Source organism: Ranitomeya variabilis, chromosome 3, assembly GCF_051348905.1.
Source record: "Ranitomeya variabilis isolate aRanVar5 chromosome 3, aRanVar5.hap1, whole genome shotgun sequence".
Classification (NCBI taxonomy): domain Eukaryota; kingdom Metazoa; phylum Chordata; class Amphibia; order Anura; family Dendrobatidae; genus Ranitomeya; species Ranitomeya variabilis.
The window spans coordinates 169,524,738-169,547,644 of NC_135234.1; the positions used below are offsets into that span (position 1 = coordinate 169,524,738).

At 42.1% G+C, this 22,907-nt stretch overlaps 1 protein-coding gene across 2 annotated transcripts in view; it reads left to right on the plus strand.

The window, feature by feature from the left end:
- Positions 1-22,907, plus strand: part of SIRT2 (sirtuin 2) — a 49,824-nt gene that overhangs the window by 24,162 nt on the left and 2,755 nt on the right. For both annotated transcript variants that reach the window (XM_077294857.1, XM_077294858.1), the window contains exons 11-15: positions 486-541; positions 2,764-2,840; positions 9,783-9,834; positions 9,931-9,998; positions 10,263-10,329. In XM_077294857.1, the coding sequence (XP_077150972.1) occupies positions 486-541; positions 2,764-2,840; positions 9,783-9,834; positions 9,931-9,998; positions 10,263-10,329 (320 nt within the window). The remainder of the gene's footprint in view (positions 1-485; positions 542-2,763; positions 2,841-9,782; positions 9,835-9,930; positions 9,999-10,262; positions 10,330-22,907) is intronic.

Below are 22,907 nucleotides of genomic sequence, written 5' to 3' on the forward strand. Positions count from 1 at the left end.
GCAGCCAATCACTGAGCTTAGTGGCTTGTACCAACCAGTATCATCAGCGCCATTGAGCTTAATGATTGGCAGCAGCTCTTTCAATATGATTTTACCTTACAGCCATCAACAATGACCAGGGCAGCAGCGCATTGGAAGCACTGGATCTGGGTGGCGGGTGGTGGTGGGGTTTGGGATGTGTGTTTAAGTAAAACTCAGTTTCTTATTTTATACATCAATGACCCTGTGGTAAAAATATTTGAAAGGGGACAACCCCTTCAAAGAGGTGGGCACGTCAATGAAGGGAATGAAATACACAAGTATGGCCTAACTTAAAAACATAATATTGAATTATTTGGGTGGTCCTCAAATTTGACTACAGAGATGTTTGTGCTTCAGCAGAATTGACTCAATATGATGCTAAAATGTTCCCCAATAACAAAAACACATAAGTAAACTTTGGGCTTAGACGAGCTTGTTTAATGATTCTGAATGCTTCCTTTCAGATATTGTGTTTTTTGGAGAAAGCTTGCCACCCCGTTTCTTCTCTGCCTTAAAATCTGTAAGTTGATAGTTATGGGTATAATATGTAAAAAAGGAGAGAGACAGTCACATACAGTATACAGCTTTCTATAAGAAAAGAAGGTCAATTTATGTTCTGAAACAGCACCATGTATGTTTATGGACTCTGGTGTTTCACCTTAGTTCAAGCAATTAAATCTGAGCTGCAGTATCGTTCACAGCCAATACACAGACATGGCGCTGTTTCTGGAAGAAAAAAAAGACCATTTTCTGATGATCCTGAACAACCCCATTAAAGGGGTATTCTCAAGTTGTCTCTTGAGTAGCTAAGAGGTATGCAGTTGTCTTACAGTGTCCTTACTCCCTGACTGCTTGGTGGTTGTGGTGAGCAGCTTCATTCATCTGTTAAACATTATTGGTTTGTGTGGTGAAATATGTATATATCTATATGTGTGTAGTGACATATGTCTAGGGTTATATGTGTAACTAGCAGTAGTTGAACATCTGTCCTGAAACTACAGGCCTCTACAAAGGTCACATCATACATATCTTGAGAAGGCAGACTACTGTCTCCACTCTCGCCAGGCGGTCGTGCTGGGAACCAAGAAAAAGGGAAACATTTGACACCTTCTAGCTCTTTGAAGAGAGATGTCAATTACAGCCTGACGCATCTATCTGTGAGAACTTTTACACAGGGAATCTCAGCGCAAATAATATATTCATTGGGGGAGTGGCCACGGTCCAATCAAAAACAAGCAATTATGATATTAACCTGAGGGGCTGGACTAGAAATCTGACCTCCAGAGTAAAGCTATAAATTAGGCCTGTATGCATAGAATCGTGTTCACATGTGAGGGCAGCCTGGGAAGCTGATGTGATCCAGTCTATATTCATCCTACCCTCAGGGAGCAGAAAGGATTTCTGTAAGTTTTCTCCCTTTATTTTATAACTGTTTTTGCATATTTGTATGTCTTTTAATTATCATATTTTTATACCTTTTTCTTTACTGTAAGCCCTGAATCTTTTTTGTATTAAAGCATAAAACTTTAACAAGTTGAACCTTAAATGTTCTAAAAGAATCCATAGCCTTAAACTGTATGATCCGTATGAGTGGTAGACAGTATTAGTAATTTCCAGGACTCCTCGCCCGTGTATTTGGTGAGTGGTGACAGCGTGTATGAGCGGGTGTGTGATTTATGCTCCCATTACCGCATAGGATAGAGGTTGAATGCTGGACTGAGAGAGGGGAGATAGATTTACCCTTGCAGGCACAACCCCCAAGTCATGTGCTGAGAGCGGGTACGTGACAAATTAGTGACAGCGCGGAGAGGGATCCGTTTGTCAGTGCTTGTTCTGTTTACATATATAGATAACAGGTACTGTGAACAAGCACAGGGCTCAGGAAAGTGAGCAGAGATTAGGAGAACTGCTGTAGAAACTGCTGATGCTGGGGGGGTGGGATTGTCATTCTGCAGGACAGATAAGAGAACCGTCAGGAGCTAAGAGGGTGAGTGAGGGGAGCAGCTAACTGCTGTATAGAAATTATTGGACTTGAGAGTGCCAACTGAGGCTTTAGGAAATCTGAATTTTCTGACAAAGAGACAACCTTTTTAACCTCTTAGGCCTCTTTCACACTTGAGTCTTTTGGTTTCCATCATCCAATCCATCGTTTTGTGAAACAAACGGATCCAGCAAATGTTGCTGCTGGATCCGTATTTTTCTCATAGACTTGTATTAGTGACGGATTGTGATGGATGGCCTTCCGTTTCATCCGTCGTTTGATGGATCCATCGTAAATTCTGTGTCCGTCGCCCGGAGACAACAGACATAGTAACGGACAGCGACTGATTCCGTTTTTTGAAACTGAGCATGCCTGGAAGAATTTCTAATTCCTGTAATTTAACCCATTTTTCCATTCAGGGAAAATCAGTTTCTCTCTCTATCTCTATTCCGGCAGCAGCTGCTTCGACGGATCCGTTAAAAAACGGGCCCAGTGCATCAGTTTTTTACAATCTGCACAGGATCTGTCTTTTCAACACTTTGAAGGATTGTGACTGATTCTAAAAAACTGAAGTGTGAAAGAGGCCTATTAAAAAGCTGTAATACCAGTTTTTCACAATTTGCAACAGATCCGTTTTTTTTACAAATTTGCCGGATCCTGCCTAACGGCAAAAACCTGATATGTGAAAGTAGCCTTACAGTAGATCATTGTTACAATTGTTTGTACGATATGAAATGATTAAGTCCTCCTTGTCTTTCTAGGATTTCCAAAAAGTTGATCTCCTTATTGTGATGGGAACGTCACTTCAGGTGCAGCCTTTTGCCTCACTTGTAGGCAAGTAAGTACTGCTCTCGCTATTTCTCACTGTTTCTGTCTCTGTCTTTCTTTTTTTAAATATTAATTTATATATATATACGGACACATACAGTGGGGGAAAATAAGTATTTGATACACTGCTGATTTTGCAAGTTTTCCCACCTACAAAGAATGTAGAGGCCTGTAAATTTTATCGTAGGTACACTTCAACTGTGAGAGACAGAATTTAAAAATAAAAAATAGAAAATCACATTGTATGAGTTTACATAATTAATTTGAATTTTATTGCATGAAATAAGTATTTGATCACCTCCCAACCAGCAAGAATTGTGGTTCTCACAGCATGACAATGACCCAAAACACACAGCCATGGTAACTAAGGAGTGGCTCTGTAAGAAGCATTTCAAGGTCCTGGAGTGGCCTAGCCAATAGAAAATCTTTGGCGGGAGCTGAAACTCAATGTTGCCCAGCGACAGCCCCAAAATCTGAAAGACCTAGAGAAGATCTGTATGGAGGAGTGGGCCAAAATCCCTGCTACAGTGTGTGCAAACTTGGTCAAGAACTACAGGAAACGTCTGACCTCTGTAATTGCAAACAAAGGTTTATGTACCAAATATTAAGTTCTGGTTTACTATTGCGTCAAATATTTATTTTCATTTTTACTACTTGAAGGTATTGTCCAGCGATTTACGAAATGAAAAAGAGACAATCTCTCAAATACTGTAACGCATGGGTCCTCGACCCTTGTTTTATAGGCCCCTTATGTATGGATTACAGTTGTCCTCCAGCTCGATGCAGTAGGACCAGGTCTAGCCACAATCAATAAAAAGCAGGGATTCAGAAGGGGACTTTTACAAGTAGCCCTCTCTGTCCTGTCCTTTTAAAAGCAAACAAAAAAACCCTCCCTGTATTCTCTGTCAGAGGCTCAGCATGTCATGTGCATCTGCTTGAAGACTGGCCTAGTTTGCTGCTGTCCACCACAGAAGAGCCGCTCTGGATTGTTGGGGGTGTCGGGATAAGAGCTGGAGATGGGATTATACTGCTGGATAGAGGGAAGGGCAAGAATAACGTGCAAGATTAAGGCGGGAAGGCGTGGATGTACATAAAGAACGTGGATGGCAAAGGAAGGTACATGCTCTTGGGTTTAATCACTAAGGGATGTATTGACTGTCATTATGCAAGGAATGGCGGGCTATGGATGTCTCCAGTATAATGGAGGCTCGATGTCCTTAGTTTGGAGGAGGGACAGGATGTCACTGCTATAAGGAGGAGTTGGATGTTACTAATATTAAGGGCTGGATGCTACTAATATAAAGGGGTTGGATGTTACTAATATAAGGGGGCTGGATATCATTATTTTAATTGAGGTTGGATGTCACTATTATATGGGGAGATTGCATGTCACTATTATAAGGGAGGCTGAATGTTACTAATATAAGGGGGCTGGATGTTACTAATATAAATGGGATGGATGTCACTAGTATAAGGGTGCTGGATGTCACTATTATAAGGGAGTCTGAATGCCAATACTATAAGGGAGGCTAGATGTCACTACTATAAGGGAGGTTGGATGTCACTATTATAAGGGAGGCTGAATGTTACTAATATAAGGGGGCTGGATGTTACTAATATAATGGGGCTGGGTGTCACTAGTATAAGGGGCTGGGTGTCACTACTATAAGGGACGCTAGATGTCACTACTATAAGGGAGACTGTATGACTTTTTATTTAGACCTGACAGTATAGTCCTCCATACAGTATTATTGGCACTACATAATCCTCCATACAGTATTATGGGCCCCACAGACTCCTCCATACTGTATTATGGGCACCACATAGTCCTCTGTACAGTATTATGGGCACCACATAGTCCTCGGTACAGTATTATGGGAACCACATAGTCCGCTGTACAGTATTATTTGCACCACATAGTGCTCCTTATAGTATTTTGGGCACAACATAGTCCTCTGTACAGTATTATGGGCCCCATATATTGCTCCATACACTATTATCAACACCATATAATGCTCCATACAGTATAATAGGCCCCATATAATGCTCCATATAGTATTATGGACCCCATATATTGATCCATACAGTATAATGGGCCCTGTGACGACACAGCTTTTAATGTTAATTATCCAGACGTCTATTTTCAGTAAGACAGGAGGCATAGACTGTTATCTGTATGTTGAGTTTTCAATGTATGTGTTTGTTCCTTGATTGGCCAAGAAACACAGGCTGTTGTTCATACTAGCCTGAATGTGACTCTGGAGTTGCTGTTTGCTGCAAGCTCATTGCTATATTTGAGGGATAGAGACATAGGGTAATTGAACAATAGACATATGATAATATGTTCATTGATCATTGTGTGGGACCCTGTAGCTTGTTGACTTGCAAAACAGAGGAGGAAAAACTATGCAAAATACTGTAGATTAAATACTCAAACAATGCGAGTTAATCTCATCACTCCTTCTTGACCTCTGGATGATGGCTTAAAGGACAACAGTTGTGAACTATATAAGGTGGATATGCCTCTGTAATAAGAGATCCGGAGATCCAGAGAGACTTTACAAAATCACAGCCAGGAACATTCTACAGGATGTCAGCTTAGTGGACCGCAGCCCCAGCTGGAAGAACACAGATCTGCTCTATTGACTATTGCTGAACCCTCAAACCCTCAGAGACGTCGTGAAGAATCCAGGTTGAGATAATCGGGTCACCTGGCCATTTACCTCACTGCTCTCGGTCAGCTTCTTACACTTGTTGTTACCTCTTCTCTGTGCATGCCACAAGTGGGGGTAGTCGGCCCTGGAAGCACTGAAGTCACAGTTGCTTTAATCTCGGCGAGTCAGCGGGAGGGTGAGACTCTAATTTTGCACCATCTTGGGTATTTGCTGGGTCTGTTCTATAAGTTATCTGTTTTTTACTTCAGCAAAGTATTGCCACACTGTTTTAAACTCTGTGTTGTCTGAGTAGTGTTTTGCCCATGTTAAAAGAGAGTGGGCGTTCAGTGGGATGAGCCCTGGTCCATGTGGTCTTTCTAAAGACAGCTGGGCCAGCAGATGAGAGCACCCACTGACCCCCGTGTCTCCACACTTGGTGGCAGCATTGGGATACTACTCAGCCCGGTGGATCCGGAGGGAGCTGCAGGGGGACTGGTGTTCATAGACACCGTCCAGGGCTCCCCAACTAGGGAGGCATATAGACAGTCTCAGCAGACCATAGTTGAGGCATACACAGCAGGTTTCTGACTCTACCATGTCCAACCCCACCAGCTCTCCCTTGGGAAAGAGGTCCAGAGTGAATGTATAACCGCAACAAGAAACTGCAACAGGAGCTGTACCAGCTTTAACGAATTGTATAGCAGGCCACCAACACTCGATCGGATTTAATCCAGGAACCAAGGGATGCGGAGGACACCATGTGTGGATGTAATGGATATGAGTCGATTCCAGTCAATTGCGTGTGGAGTTTATTCACAAGAAAAACATGGAATATGCTCTGGGAAAACTGAATGATACAGGATTTTGCTCTTCTAGAGGTGAGACCTCTTACATTCGTGTCTGTGGGTAAAATCATGCTGATGGACTATCCCTAATAAGTGGAGAAGGATGATTGAAAGCCTGTCACGTCTAGCTAATTAAGATGGGGGAGCAAATTGACAACACAGCATTTAATCTTAATTATCCAGACTTCTATTTTCAGCAAGCCAGGAGGCTTTATGTTGACTTTGAATTTAAGTTTGTTCGTTGGATGGTCAAGAAACAAAGACTATTGTTTATTCTACCTTGAATGTGACTCTGGAGTTGCTATTTGCTGCAAGCTCATTGTCTGCTATCTGTGAGGGATAGAGACATAGGGTAATTGAACAATAGATGTTTGATAATATGTTCATTGACCACTGTGTGGGACCCAGTGGCCTGTTGACTTGCAAAAGGAAAAACTTTGCAAATTGATTAAATACTCAAGCAATGCAAGTTAATCTCATCACACCTTCCTCTTGACCTCTGGGTGATGGCTTGAAGAACAACAGTTGTGAACTACAGGTCCTTCTCAAAAAATTAGCATATAGTGTTAAATTTCATTATTTACCATAATGTAATGATTACAATTAAACTTTCATATATTATAGATTCATTATCCACCAACTGAAATTTGTCAGGTCTTTGATTGTTTTAATACTGATGATTTTGGCATACAACTCCTGATAACCCAAAAAACCTGTCTCAATAAATTAGCATATTTCACCCGGCCAATCAAATAAAAGTGTTTTTTAATAACAAACAAAAAAACCATCAAATAATAATGTTCAGTTATGCACTCAATACTTGGTCGGGAATCCTTTGGCAGAAATGACTGCTTCAATGCGGCGTGGCATGGAGGCAATCAGCCTGTGACACTGCTGAGATGTTATGGAGGCTTAAGCGGCCTTAAGCTCATCCAGAGTGTTGGGTCTTGCGTCTCTCAACTTTCTCTTCACAATATCCCACAGATTCTCTATGGGGTTCAGGTCAGGAGAGTTGGCAGGCCAATTGAGCACAGTAATACCATGGTCAGTAAACCATTTACCAGTGGTTTTGGCACTGTGAGCAGGTGCCAGGTCGTGCTGAAAAATGAAATCTTCATCTCCATAAAGCATTTCAGCCGATGGAAGCATGAAGTGCTCCAAAATCTCCTGATAGCTAGCTGCATTGACCCTGCCCTTGATGAAACACAGTGGACCAACACCAGCAGCTGACATGGCACCCCACACCATCACTGACTGTGGGTACTTGACACTGGACTTCAGGCATTTTGGCATTTCCTTCTCCCCAGTCTTCCTCCAGACTCTGGCACCTTGATTTCCGAATGACATGCAAAATTTGCTTTCATCAGAAAAAAGTACTTGGGACCACTTAGCAACAGTCCAGTGCTGCTTCTCTGTAGCCCAGGTCAGGCGCTTCTGCCGCTGTTTATGGTTCAAAAGTGGCTTTACCTGGGGAATGCGGCACCTGTAGCCCATTTCCTGCACACGCCTGTGCACGGTGGCTCTGGATGTTTCCACACCAGACTCAGTCCACTGCTTCCTCAGGTTCCCCAAGGTCTGGAATCGGTCCTTCTCCACAATCTTCCTCAGGGTCCGGTCACCTCTTCTCGTTGGACAGCGTTTTCTGCCACATTGTTTCCTTCCAACAGACTTACCATTGAGGTGCCTTGATACAGCACTCTGGGAACAGCCTATTTGTTGAGAAATTTCTTTCTGGGTCTTACCCTCTTGCTTGAGGGTGTCAATGATGGCCTTCTTGACATCTGTCAGGTCGCTAGTCTTACCCATGCTGGGGGTTTTGAGTAATGAACCAGGCAGGGAGTTTTTAAAAGCCTCAGGTATCTTTTGCATGTGTTTAGAGTTAATTAGTTGATTCAGAAGATTAGGGTAATAGGTCGTTTAGAGAACCTTTTCTTGATATGCTAATTTATTGAGACAGGTTTTTTGGGTTATCAGGAGTTGTAGGCCAAAATCATCAGTATTAAAACAATAAAAGACCTGACAAATTTCAGTTGGTGGATAATGAATCTATAATATATGAAAGTTTAATTGTAATCATTACATTCTGGTAAATAATGAAATTTAACACTATATGCTAATTTTTTGAGAAGGACCTGTATATAAGGTGAATATGCTTCTGTAAAAAGAGATCCAGAGAGACTTCACAAAACCACCACCTGAACATCCTGCAGGATGTCAGTTTAGGCTGCTTTCACACTAGCGTCGGTACGGGGCCGTCGCGCTGCGTCGGCCCGACGTACCGATGTATACCCGACGTTGGCAGCAGAAGCAGTCTTAAGACGCTTCCGCTGCTTCATTGTAAGGTACGGGGAGGAGGGGGTGGAGCGCATGCGCGGTCGAAAATGGCGGTCCCAACGCACAAAAAAACGTTACTTGTAACTTTTTTTGTGGCAGCGGTGCGCCAAAACACGACGCAACCGTCGCACGACGGTTGCGACGTGTGGCACTGCGTCGCAATGCGTCGGTAATGTTAGTCTATGGGGAAAAAACGCATCCTGCAGATAACTTTGCAGGATGCGTTTTTTCTCCACAACGGTTCAACAAAGTATTGCCATACTGTTTTACCCTCACCCTGTGTTGTTTTCTGAGTAGTATTCTGCCCTCGGGAAAAGAGAGTGGGCATTCAGTCGGATGAGGTCTGATCCATGTGGTCTTTCGTGTGCTGGCCCAGCTGTCTTTAGAGAGCAACTGCTGACCCCCGTATCTCCACAGGCCTCATATAATGCTCCATACAGCATAATGGGCCCCATATATTGCTCCATATAGTATATAATGGCCCCATATAATGCTCCAAACAGTGTAATGGGCTCCATATAGTATATAATGGCCCCATATATTGCTCTATACAATAATAATGACCCCATATAATGCTCCATACAGTATTATAACCCCATATAGTGCTTCCTACAGTATAATGGGCCCCATATATTGCTGCATACATTACAAAAATAATCAAATATTCGCCTCTCCTCATTCCCCTCAGCTCCGGTTTCCTCAGCATCTTCTGACCCTCTGCACTGTTCAACATAGACCTGGCCCTCTGCCCTGAGACGTCACAGAGAGTCAGAAGACGCTGAAGATACTGGAGCTGTGGGGAAAGGGGAGAGGTGAGTATTTGAGGAGGGCCGGTGCAAGCACTGAAACCACACTCCCCCGACTCACGGGCCCCATAGCGTGCCGGTGTTCCCGGCGCGAGTGTATTCCCCAGGCCCATCTGGGACCGCAACACTTGCCCGGGTGTGCCGGGTGGTGACGCTGAAACGGCCATAGGGCACCTGCAACAAGCATTACTTGTAATGAAACGCTCCCATCTGACTACAATTACAGCGTTACATTGACTGCATGTACAAATAAGCACTGAGATTATAGGAAAAAATCAAGTAATCAGAAGTAACAACTGTTTTCTATTTCCAGGGCTCCCAGTAAAACCCCACGCCTTCTAATCAATAAAGAAAAGACTGGAGAGGTAGGCAAACGGAAACATGAAATTCTCCACTCTCCAGTTTCATACATTTATCATAATTTATTTTTAGTGTCTTGACTTTTTTTTTTGACCCCTCAGGGAGATTCGTTTTTTGGACTCCTCGGTCTGGGAGGTGGCATGGACTTTGACTCAGAAAAAGCGTACAGGTAATGCAACATTTTATATTATCCTGCAGTATTCGCTGCACATTCGCCTCACTAAGCCAGAGAAGAGACCTGATGAGTCAGATAGAATGTCCATATTATTTCTATTGTGGGCTTCTGGGTTCAACATGCCAAAAAACTGCTTATATTCATTTTTCCAGGTTGTCCTATATAAGCCCAAAGAGCTGTCCTCTTCTTCTTCTTCTTTTGATTGATGGCTTTCATTGTATCTTTGCAACTCTAGTTATTACCTTTGCTTTCCTTAAGGGACGTGGCCTGGCTTGGGAATTGTGATGAAGGGTGTCTTGCTCTGGCTGATTTCTTAGGATGGAAGGTATGGTAAAGTATAATATCTATGGCTATGTTCACATGTCCAGTAATCATTCATTAGAACGGATACAGCAGCAGTTCGTTGGCAAAAAAGTTGTGCAGACATAACTTTTTAGTCCGTTTTTTGAAATACTGATTTCAGCTGGATCTGGCTTAATCAATTCAGGACCTGGATGAAAATTAAAACAATGCATTCTCTGCTGCAGCCCTTACTACTTTGTCTTGCCGAACGTTCCCCCTGGCGGACTATTGATGAGTTGCCGCTGACGAGCGACCACGCAGTGCTTGCAGCCAGCTTGTCACATCACAATGTCACATCACCACTGAGAACAGCGGCGCCAAAATTGTGGGAACGGCAACACTGCAGGATGTGAGAATATATTGTTTTCATTTTAATCCAGGTCCTGAACTGATTAAGCTGGGCTTTTCCAGTAGTGGACAAACACCTCTAAATAGTAGGTAGGATGATCTTAGACATTCTGACATTCTTGCCCAAGTGGATATGTGGCACTTGAGTACTATGTATGATAAAGGACCAGTCTGAAAGTTTGTGCATTTCAATAAATAACCACAAGATGGCATTAGTACATATATCTGCAGTTTGTTTTTATGTATTTTTCTTCACATATTTTTAGTCCTATTGCTAGTTTTGGAAATGCGATTCTGATCACTACTATATTGCAGTGTAGTGTGCCTGTCAGTGTGTCATTGACAGGGAGTCCATTGGGCCCTAATAGGATGGCGTACTAGGCTGAACAGAGGGCTTTGCTAGTACTCTGGCTGTCATTCCAATCCACCGGAATTCCTTCCTCTGTAAAAGGAGGAATTAAATTTGTCAGTAAGATCAACATCCCCAAACCACATGTATGGGCATGGAGATCATAGACATGTAACTATCAACATCTTTGTATCTTCTTTCTGTTGCTGCAGTAACACATCACTATACAGTGTTACTGTGTATTTGTTGTGTTTTCTGTATTTGTTGTCTGTATTGTGTATCTGATATCTGTACTATATATTTGTTGTATGTATAGTGTTTTTCATGTCTGTAGTGTGTATATTTGTGTGGATCAGTGATGTTGAAAGCCATGCTGTCGGCAAGGTATTTTGCAGAAAACAGAAAGGATAATGCCAGCTCACCGTTAAAGTTTATGGGAGTCCAGTGTGCACGGAACCACGAGACCACAACTCATGTGTAGCAATTGCAAAAAGTGGTTTGGCAAAGTATTTTGCCATCAGGGACACCCCAAGCAAACAGGTTTCAATTGAGGAACCAAACTAAGCATACTGCCCAGTGCCGGGACGTTACTTGATGAGGCTGTTTGTATTGATATCATCCAACTCTGATTCAGTGTGGCTCCTTCATGGGTGCCACATTACTGCGCAGAAGAAACACCTGGCAATCTACTTCTGTATTATGCCAAGAAAATTTGATGGAAAATGCAAATAATGGAATTCGATATAGTGCTGGAAGATGCACCCCTAGGTCGGAAGGCACTAAACAAGCTACTGAGGAAGAGCCGATGGTCGACCTGTGTATGACCAATGCTCATGATTGGCCAGGATGAAAGACTCAAGGATGTCTTGGTGCTGATATTCCTTGGTTGAAAGGGAACATCAAAAGCTGCAGAAATATCATAAAGTTCAGAACTTGGAATGTATGAACAATGAACCAAGGCAAACTCAACATCATCAAAGCTGAAGTGGACAGAACAGAACTCGACTTACTTGGAATTAGCGAACCAAGATGGACTCAATCCGGACATTTCCATTCAAATGAAGATTGGGTCTACTACTATGGTAACCGAAGAAGATATATGGTGTCATTTTTATTCTCAATCGAAGATTAGCCAGGACTGCCCTAAAATACAATGCAGTCAGTGATAGTCATCTCAGTACGACTATGAGGAGTGCTAATTAGTGATGAGCGAATATACTCGTTACTCGAGATTTCCCGAGCACGCTCGGGTGTCCTCCGAATATTTTTTAGTGCTTGGAGATTTAGTTTTCATCGCCTCAGCTGAATGATTTACAGCTTTTAGCCGGTATAAGTACATGTGGGGGTTGCCTGGTTGCTAGGGAATCCCCACATGTAATCAAGCTGGCTAGTAGCTGTAAATCATCCAGCTGCGGCGAAAAAAACGAAGTCTCCGAGCACTAAAAAATACTCGGAGGACTCCCGAGCGTGCTCGGGAAATCTCGAGTAACGAGTATATTCGCTCATCACTAGGGCTAATTCATTTCACAGTTATACAAGTTTACTCGCCAGCAACAGATGCCGAGGAGGAGGACGTTAGCTATTATGTAATCAAGTTGTAGAAGAAAGACTTGAATGCCAAAGTGGGTCATGGCAAAGATGGAACTGTTGTTAGAAACTTTGAACTTGGTTAATAAAATGAGGCTGGAGGAAGGTTAATTGAGCTGCCAGAGGAACAGCAGAATTCAGAAAAGGCAGAGGAACATGAGATGTGATCGCTAACATTAGATGTATAATGGAAGAGGCCAAAAAATACAAGATCTATTCTTGCTTCATCGACTACAGCAAAGCATTTAACTGTGTTAATCAGCAGAATATTTGGAATACCGTAAGCAGGCTTGGGTGTGCCAAACCATCTGATCAGTTGCATTAGAAACCTTTACATTCACCAAGAAGCAACAGTCCGAACGGGACACGGTATGGTTTAAAGTAGGGCGAGGCATCAGACAAGGCTGCATCCTGCCACTATTTCTCTTCAATTTATATGCAGAAGCTCTTTTTTCAGGAAGGCTGGACTTGATGAAGAAGATGGAACCAAAAACGCTGGATGACCATATAACGTGGATAGCAAAGCGTAGATGGAATGAAGGACTTATTGCGGAGTATCGAGATGGAAACCTTGAGCATGGGACTAATTTAATAAGAGAGATAGTAGAACGGCACTAGGATAAATGGCAATCCGACTATGAAGTGTCTGTTTTAACCGTTTCTTTGGTGGCAATTCACACCGGTAATGTGGTGCTCAACATTATATGTCAATTTAGGTAATCCATTTAAAAAAGAAAAAATGAAAATGTGGCACTCACCCGGTTGTGTTGCAATAAAAGTCCTTTTATTTACCCATCATGGGATGAGGACATTGTACATAGGCAGCAGGTACATCTGAGGGTGCAACGGTGATAAAATAGGACGACGGCCGTTTTGCGCCGGCTGCGCTTCAACGGGTCCAGGTGCATGATTAAAAATGATGTCATTTCCTTTATAGGGTAATGTTGTGAATTCTGCTTTTGGGTTCCCTCCGGTGGTGGTAGGTGGTAATGCAGTTGTCCCTGAGTTGCAGTCCTGGTCAGGTGTTTCTGCTGATTGCAGTTCTGACTGGGGTATTTAGGTGTGCAGGATCCATTAGTCCTTGCCAGTTGTCAATTGTTGTTGGGAGGTGTTGGACCTCTGCCTGGTTCCTCCTGCCTTACTGCCAAATCAGCAAAGATAAGTGTCTGGTTTTTTTTTTCTATGGCACACATGCTGTGTGCTTCATGATTTAGTGCTATTCTTTTGTGTTTTCTTGTCCAGCTTAGATTGTGTCAGTATTTTCTCAGTCTTGTTGGATTCTCTGGGGTTGCAGATATTCATTCCACGTCTTTAGTTAGATTGTGGAATTTTTTGTATTATCTGCTGTGGATATTTTTTGAAGGGTTTTAATACTGACCGCCTAGTATTCTGTCCTTTCCTTTCCTATTTAGCTAGAGTGGCCTCTTTTGCTAAATCGTTTTCTGCCTGCGTGTGTCTTTTCTTCTCCTACTCACAGTCAATATTTGTGGGGGCTGCCTATCCTTTGGGGTTCTGCTCTGAGACAAGGTAGTATTCCTATTTCCATCTATAGGGGTATTTAGTCCTCCGGCTGTGTCGAGGTGTCTAGGGTTTGTTAGGCACACCCCACGGCTACTTCTAGTTGCGGTGTTAGTTCAGGATCTGCGGTCAGTATAGTTTCCACCTACTCCAGAGAAAGTTTCATGCGGCTCCAAGGTCACCGGATCTCAACAGGGTAATACCTATCATCACATAATAAATAAAAACCTTCCCCTTATGTAATGACAGAAAAACGACTGGCACATCCAAACTAGTGTGAATAGGTGCATACCAGGAGCAGCTACCTTCATATACAATATACAAAAAAAGGTTGCACTCTATCTGTTCAAAAAGCCATTTTGCTATTCCTATTTCATGTATTTCCTATTCGACATGCTTTGGCACAATAGAGTGCAACCTTTTTTTTTTTTTTCTTTTTTTTGTATATTCTCCTTACGTAAAACATACAGAATTACATAATACAAGTCAATAGTTAAAATCACTCTACGGATGCAAAATCATTTTATATCAAAATTACAAAAAGACTGACACATTTAATTTATCATTCAATCAATCCTGTTGGACCTTGAGCATTGCTTCTCATTATCCACCTAGCCTCATGTTGCAAGAGGATCCTATTGTGGTTTCCACTTTGCGGCGGGTACTTAACTATTTCTATACCAGCAAATTGTAGAGTCAAGGATTTGCATTATGTTCTTCCTGCATATGTTTTATAAGCCTTAATGACCCTTTTCCAGACGTTATCGAATTAAAATGTTCTCTAAATCTAGTTGACATGGGCCGGATAGTTTTCCCGATATAATAAAACTGGCAGGGGCAGAATAGTATATACACCACGTATTTACTCTTACGTGAGATAAAATCCCTAGTCCTATGCCGAATCGGACCGATTTTTAGAGGATTCTCCGTAGTATGAAACTGGCAGAAATTACAGCTACCACATTTATAATTGCCCTCGGGAGAGGCAACTTTTAGCCAATTACTTTCCACCGGTAAGAGTCGGTTATGTACCAGAATATCGGCTAAATTTTATGTTCGTTTGTATGCGAATTGTGGTTTATTTATTTTCGATAAATCTTTATCTGTCTGCAAAACATGCCAATTTTTTCTTATGGCCGTGTGGATTATTTTGTCCATAGGACTGTGTTTAAAGCTAAAAATAAATTTCTGCTCCGAATTTTCTGTTTTGCTAATTTTTTTATTATGCCTGATTTTCTGTTTTTTTGAGCAGATCCATTTGTGTAAAGTTTTCCACCCATTTTTCTGCTTCCTCTATTAGAAGTTTTGGATATCCTGTGCTCAAAAAACTAGCTTTTAAATCATCCATTTGTTTTTGTATAATTCTTCTGATTGTTGATAATTTTTCGATATCCCATCATTTGACTATAAGGTAGTCCCTTTTTTGTGTATATGGGGTGTGCACTATCGTAACGCAACATATTATTTGTGGCACTAGGTTTTTTTATGCACTTGAGTGGTATTTTCCCCATCCACAATGTCGATTTTTACATCTAAAAACTCTAAACTATTTCCACCGAAACATGATGTGAATTGCATATTCTCATTATTCACTTTGTTTAAATATTCCACAAAGTCATCAAATACCTCTTTTGGGCCATCCCGTATGATAAATACATCATCCACGAACCTCAAATAGGTCCGGATGTACCTTAGATATGGGTTGGACATGTTATTGATGTATTTTTCCTCAAAAACCGCAAGGAACAGATTAGCAAAAAGTAAATCCTAGACTTAAAATTTGCTGGTATAGAAATAGTTAAGTACCCGCCGCAAGGTGGAAACCACAATAGGATCCTCTTGCAACATGAGGCTATGTGGATAATCAAAAGTAATGCTCAAGGTCTCAACAGGATTGAATGATAAATTGGATATGTCAGTCTTTTTGTAATTTTGATATAAAATGATTTTGCATCCGTAGAGTGATTATAACTATTGACTTGTATTATGTAATTCTGTATGTTTTACGTAAGGAGAAGGTTTTTCTTTATTATGTGATGATCGGTATTACCCTATAAAGGAAATGACATAATTTTTTATCACGCACCTGGACCCGTTGAAACGGCCGTCGTCCCATTTTATCACCGTTGCACCCTCAGATGTACCTGCCGCCTATGTACAATGTCCTCATCCCATGATGGGTAAATAAAAGGACTTTTATTGCAACACAACCGGGTGAGTGCCACATTTTAATTTTTTCTTTTTTAAATTGAGCATGGGACTCCTACTCAATACAAAGAAGACAAAGATATTGACTACTGCCAGGTACAACCAGGACACATTTGAGATGGATGGATGGATGGCGATGAAATGGAAATTGTAAAGGACTCATCCTACTCGGATCAATGATCACTCACTGCAGCGACGACACCGAAAGTCAGTAGGAGAATACCTATGGGCAAATCAACAGCGAAGTCACTGGACAGCCTCGTAGATAGTCTGGTCTTTTCTATAGTAACATATGTATGCAAAACCTGGACGATAAAGAAACAAGACAGAATCAACGCCTTTGAAATATAGCGCTAGATGAGGATGCTATCAATACCATGGATGGCAAGAAGAACAAACAAATCAATTTTTGAACAGATCAAGGAAAGACATGTCACTCGAAGCAAGGATCACCAAGCTATTACTTGCCTACTTTGAGCACATCATACTGTTATGACTGCACAGGCACATACACACGGGCAACGTACAATCCAGGGAGACTACCGTATTTTTCGGACTATGACGCATCGGACCATAAGACTCACCCCAAATTTTCAGAAGGAAAATAGGAAAAAAAAGTGTCAAATGGGGGTCCGTCTTACAGTTCAAATTCAGTTTACTGGGGGAGATCGGCATAGGTGGAGGAGAGGTCACAGGGGTGTGGGGCGGCGTATGCTCAGATTCAGATCTCGGCAACGAGATCTCGTTGCCGAGATGTGAATCTGAGCATGTGGTGGCCTCCTGGAAAATGGCTGCCGGGGACGGCGCATGCTCGGATTCAGATCTTGGCAACGAGATCTCGTCCCGAGACGAGGTCTCGAGATGCGATCTCGTTGCCGAGATCTGAATATGAGCATACGCCGCCCCCAGCGGTCATTTTCCCGGAGGCCACCGCGTCGTAGCACTGGATCTGCGTGGGCATCCGGGCTTTCACAAAATGCCGGCGGAGCCCCGTCGCCGAACAGAGCATCACCATCGCCGCCGCTCCAGCCTGGGAAGGGAGGCTGCATCGCCCTGCAGTGTCGGACCGGGATCGCCGCCATAGTATTTGTAAGTATATTCTGACCATAAGACGCACCCCCATTTTCCCCCAATTTTTTGGAGGGAAAAAGTGCGTCTTATGGTCTGAAAAATATAGTAATATCTAAACCTGACAGATCCCTGTTCAGACTGGTAAAAGTCCTACTCTGATCTGTTCTGTCCCTAGATGACCGCAGAGGCTGGCACCCTAAGATAACACAATGGTGCCCCCACTGCTGTTCATTCTGAATGCCCTTAGCAGCTCCTAGTATCGCTAGAGTAGTAATTACCTATGAAATAAAGGAATCACACACAAAACAGGTGCAGCCAACATAACCTACAGCAAAGTGAATCCAAAAGGTACACATTTAGACTGGTCTCTGTCCAACAGGTAATCCTTAGCATCTGGGCTGATACTCCTTAGAAGAATCCACCAGGAATGAATATTACCAGCAATCAATAACTCGAAAAGGAGAGTGTATAGCAACAGCCAGAATGTGATTGGACATAGATAATGAGCAATAGAACACAGGTGATAACCGCACCCCATAAGAAAAGCAAATGTGAAGATAACTAGAAATTCAGCATTTGGACAGGAACTGACCGAGCTGTAGCTGAACATGGATGGATTCAGACCACGGAACAAAAGGTCTCTGGATCAAACCCCTAGGCATAACACATACAAAGAGAGCAATCACTGGAGAAAGACATCATAGTCGAAGAATAGAAGGAACAAGGCGTAGAGGAAGACCAGCAACCTGATGGCTTGATACAATCAAGATAACGGCGGCAAAGACCCTGGTAGACCTACCTAGGCTTGCACAAGATTGATCTCCCTACAGAGCATTCATCCATCAAGTCACCATGGCTCAAGATCAAGCTGAAGGCTGTCAATAATAAAAAATATCTACTGCTTCATTCAAGAGCAATTAATACCTCATTTGCATTTAAATGAAAATGCTAAATTTTCTAGGCCTGGCCTCCCAAGGTTGTTTCTCCTTTCATCACCAGCCTCTTTAGGTTAATTGATAGTGATGTCAGGCACCAGGCAAAGAAATCTGATAGTGAGACTGGTGCTCAGTGGGAAAACAATCTCACAAGGCAGAGGTTTGTTAATTGCTTTGTCACACCCCATGCAAGTAATAATAACAACTGGGCTTCATAGGAGGACCAAGATGCAAACAACTTTTAGGGTTTCAGCAGACCCTTGGCTGCAGTGACAGCCCATCAGTGCACCTTAATCTTGGAGAGGGTGATGAGATCTGGCTCATGCATGCATCAGCAAGCAGATAATTTAAGTGCTGCCATCAGTGATTTACAATGACATCTATATGGTTAAACGGCAGTAATCAGAGCTCACTCCAGTTGCTGCTGTCTTGATGATGTTCTGGTATATTATACATATATGTAAATATGAATGATTCAATAAGAAGTATGCGGCACTCACCATGGCAGCTTGAATGAAAAGTCCTTTATTTCATGACTATCATCTTAGATGGTAAGGTGCATCAGCGGGCAGAGGCGTGCAGGGAGAGAGGAAGGAGGACGACAGCCGTTTCGCGTTACCATCGTGGTAAATTTGATTGACTTGCTCTATGCTGTGTGACTTCAGGCAAAGGAGCAATCAATCAAGCAGGAGGCGGAAAATAGAGCTGGGGTGACTGAGGCTTCAGATCTACAGCCTCATTTGCCAATCAATTCAAACGCTGATTTCTCAGTAATGGAGGAACAGACCGGCCATGTAAGGATATTGCTGGACTTGTTTTTGGAAGAGTTACATGCCCATATAAATGACTTGGTGGGTGAAATCCTGCTGACAGATTCTATTTAATTTACTCATTTTTGGTTCCGGAGACAAAAATACTGACTCTTATGTGTTATCTACTCTAATAATTTACGGGTAGCAGAAAAATATAGTAAATTACAGGATTTCACGTAATTTTTATGGAAGATTGTGGTTATTTTTGTGGGCAGTGGTTACTGGAAGATAAGTTTGTAACTGCGACACTCAAACTGTCATAGTGTAACTATCCTGTAGGTGTTTGGTTTTACAAACTGAAATGTATGTGCAACTTCCTGAAAAATGTCTGATGTGCTAACATTTCCACCTATTTTTCTCACAGCACGTTAATTCAACAACAAAAGCTTTTTTCATTTCTGTAATTTAGGGGGAATCTTTGGCAGTGATGTGACCTCTGTGTGTCTTTCATTTAATATAGTAAATATATCTAAAATACTTTTTTTTTTCCGACTGTACATTATTAGTCCAGAGTTCTATTTTTTGTTTCTTCTGAATATAAAAACTTGGAAACTTTATGAAATGGATTTCTATCACTGTCCAAGCATCATCTGAGTGTTGTAAAGCACGCTACTACGTGACTGCAGTAATCCCCTACAATAAATGCCCTAAGCCGCAGAACGGCACGTGACTAAATATGTACTATTAGTGGAGTCACAAAAAGGAAATATATAAACATATAAAAAGTTCTGCAATAAAGTGTAATCCGAATAATCTTTATTATACTATTAGTTATGTGATAAGCACCAAATAAAAATACGGCAAATCGTCATGTTAGAGAAATCAAAGGGCACTTCTTGCTCATACATGGTAGTGAAGTTCATATATCAGGGCCTCCATTGGTGATAAATGTGCTGGGGATGTTTGTACAGTTAAGAGCTTTCTCAGCGGTGTGTAAGTAGAGATGCATATGGGCAATTCCCAACTAATGAACACACGACTTACGTACGACCCCTAGTTCCAAACGTCGGATGTTAGAAAAGAACAAACGGAAAAAACTAATACTCATTTTTCTGTTGACCCAGCATCCGGTCCTCTTCTTTCTGCTGCCATCATGCACCACATCTCTGGCTTCTTCACTATAGGCCAGGACTTCTAGCCACGTTCAGGCCCTGGAGGTCACTGCGCATGATCGTTAATGTCACAACCTTTTTATAGGCAATGACCTCTCTAGCTTGGACGCTCTGTAAATCCAGGCCTATAGTGAAGAGGTTGGAGATGTGGCACGTGGGAACGGAAAGAAGAGGATCGGATAGTAATTAATGAGTCATTTAATTACTCAATTTAATTACTCAATTAATGAGAAGTCATCAAAGAGATGAGTATTGGTCTTTTTCTTTTTTTGCTTGCCCTGTTCCAACTTGCACACAAATTTGGGTTACTAACAAACCTACAGGACTTCTCCTTCATAAACTGGGGCCTGCTTGCACATGTAAATGATTAAATATAGTATAATCCATGAAGAAACATTTGAATATTGGTGCTTAGTGCTTAAATACACAGAGACCCATTCAGAAGATGCAGGGAGATATGTGCCACGATGGTAGCTTAGGAATAAATCACTACATATGGATCCTGTTTAACATCAAGGCCAGGCACAAAAGACTCACAGGCAAGGTAGACAGGGAGTATAATAATTACCTAAGCATTATATGGATTGTACTACAAAGTCTGATGTCAAACACGATGCTTATGTAGTGATTTATTCCTAAGCTACCATTGTGGCACATATCGCCTGCATCTCTTGTATGGGGCTTTATGTATCTAGGCACTAAGCACCTATATTTATCTATGTTTCGTGTATGAACAATGAGTACATATCCTTTTTTTTTCTGGTAGCATGTCGTTTCTCTGTATATTTAATTGGTTTTAATCATGTAACTAATACAAACAACCAATCCTTATTATAGTATTACATTGTTTGTGGCAGTCAGTTTTATAGGTTTCTATATTGACTGTGCAGTACTAGAAAATTGCATCTATGTATCACATTCACAAGAGGCACAATGCAGAATAAACATTGCAATTTGTGGTACTTTGGCTCTACGGCAATTTCAGTGGTGCAGTCTAGGATAATTTGTCTGCCACATATCATTTCTGAACTTCATTTTCAGCACAACCAGTTTTACTTTCCTTTCTAGCACTGAAGTCGCCCATTTCCTTTCATGTTTTACTGAGAGTAGCAAAAGAGAGCATCAGCCTCAGATACAACATGACTAGAAGTGGCTCCATTTTTTTTTCTCAACCTGGATCTTCGGGAGCTCACTGCTCCCCTGCCTCCCAGCTTCCTGTTTTGCTGAGGGCAGTGTTCTCCTGAAGATTGACTATTGGGTCCAGCAACATGGTTGTGCCACTGGTTCCAACTGAACTCTCATCCAGACTGCCAGCAGCCGTAGCTTTGCGTCTGCAGCATGAAAGACGTGCAGAGTGACTGAGGCTGATCAGATCTAGCGATCCCACCAGCTTCAGAGTGGTGCGAGTAGGCTGTACAGCATGGAGGCTGCCCGTACTGCACACTCCTTACCTAGGTAACTGGCCAGGCTGCGCCTTTGTGCCTGCAAGGTGGCTGGTAATATGACAATGAGCTGTATAGTATAAAATTAAAGGCTCATTCAGATGTCTGTGAAAATCATAGAAATATATGAAGCCGCCACGGTCAGGAGAGCAGCTGTCAGTCGCTGTCAGTCCTTGCATTGCAGGTCGAGATTAGACCAAAATTCACCGACATCTGCACGAACCTTAAGGGTATGTGCACACATTGCGGATTTTGCTGCGGATCTGCAGTGGATTTGACAGTATCATGTAAACCTATGGAAAACCAAATCTGTTGTGCCCATGCTGCGGAAAATACAAAGCGGAAACGCTGCGTTGTATTTTCCACAGCATGTCAATTCTTTGTGCGGATTCCACAGCATTTTACACCTACTCCTGTATAGGAATCCGCAGGTGTAAAACCGCAGGTGGAATCCGCACAAAACCTGCAGGAATTCCACGGTAAATACCTGCGGATTTTGCAAAAACGGTGCGGAAAAATCCGCACACGATTCCGCAACATGTGTACATAGCCTAAAAGTCCCTCTGTTTTTGAGAACAGAGACAATTTTTACTAAGGGGGAATTTGTACAGTTGTTTGTTTTTACAAGCACTTTGCAGTTGTCATCATTTTTGTAGTTTACTGGGATTTTCATTGTTTTTTCCAGGCAAATTTTCATCAAGCACTGCACCATATTGAATCCTAACAGTGTGTAATACTGTCTGTGTTAGGATTCAGCTCTGCTTTCCAGTTCTAGTGGTCGTTAAATGACCATAAGTATGCACTTGGATATTGACAGAGTCAGGAAAAGAAGCCAGTCCGATTGTGGCTGCAAGTATGCAAATCACATATTTACGGTCACTTGACCGCTTGAGTCGGCAAGCAGAGCTGAATCCTCACACACAGTATTACACACTGACAAACTGCCTGCCAAAAATTTGTCTTCACCTGGAAAAACCCTTTGGAGTAGGTAATCACCATCGTTATGATGTGCTTGTAGAGCCACAACGTTTTAGAAGATCTTATAATATGGCTCCTCGGCAGTCATAAATTGCACCTTGTCTATTTCTTGGAATGAGTAGATCATGAACCCACTCTTGTATGGGCCACTACTAAGGGTCCTACTAATGGTTTTTGCTGGCTTCTATGAGTACTGGATGA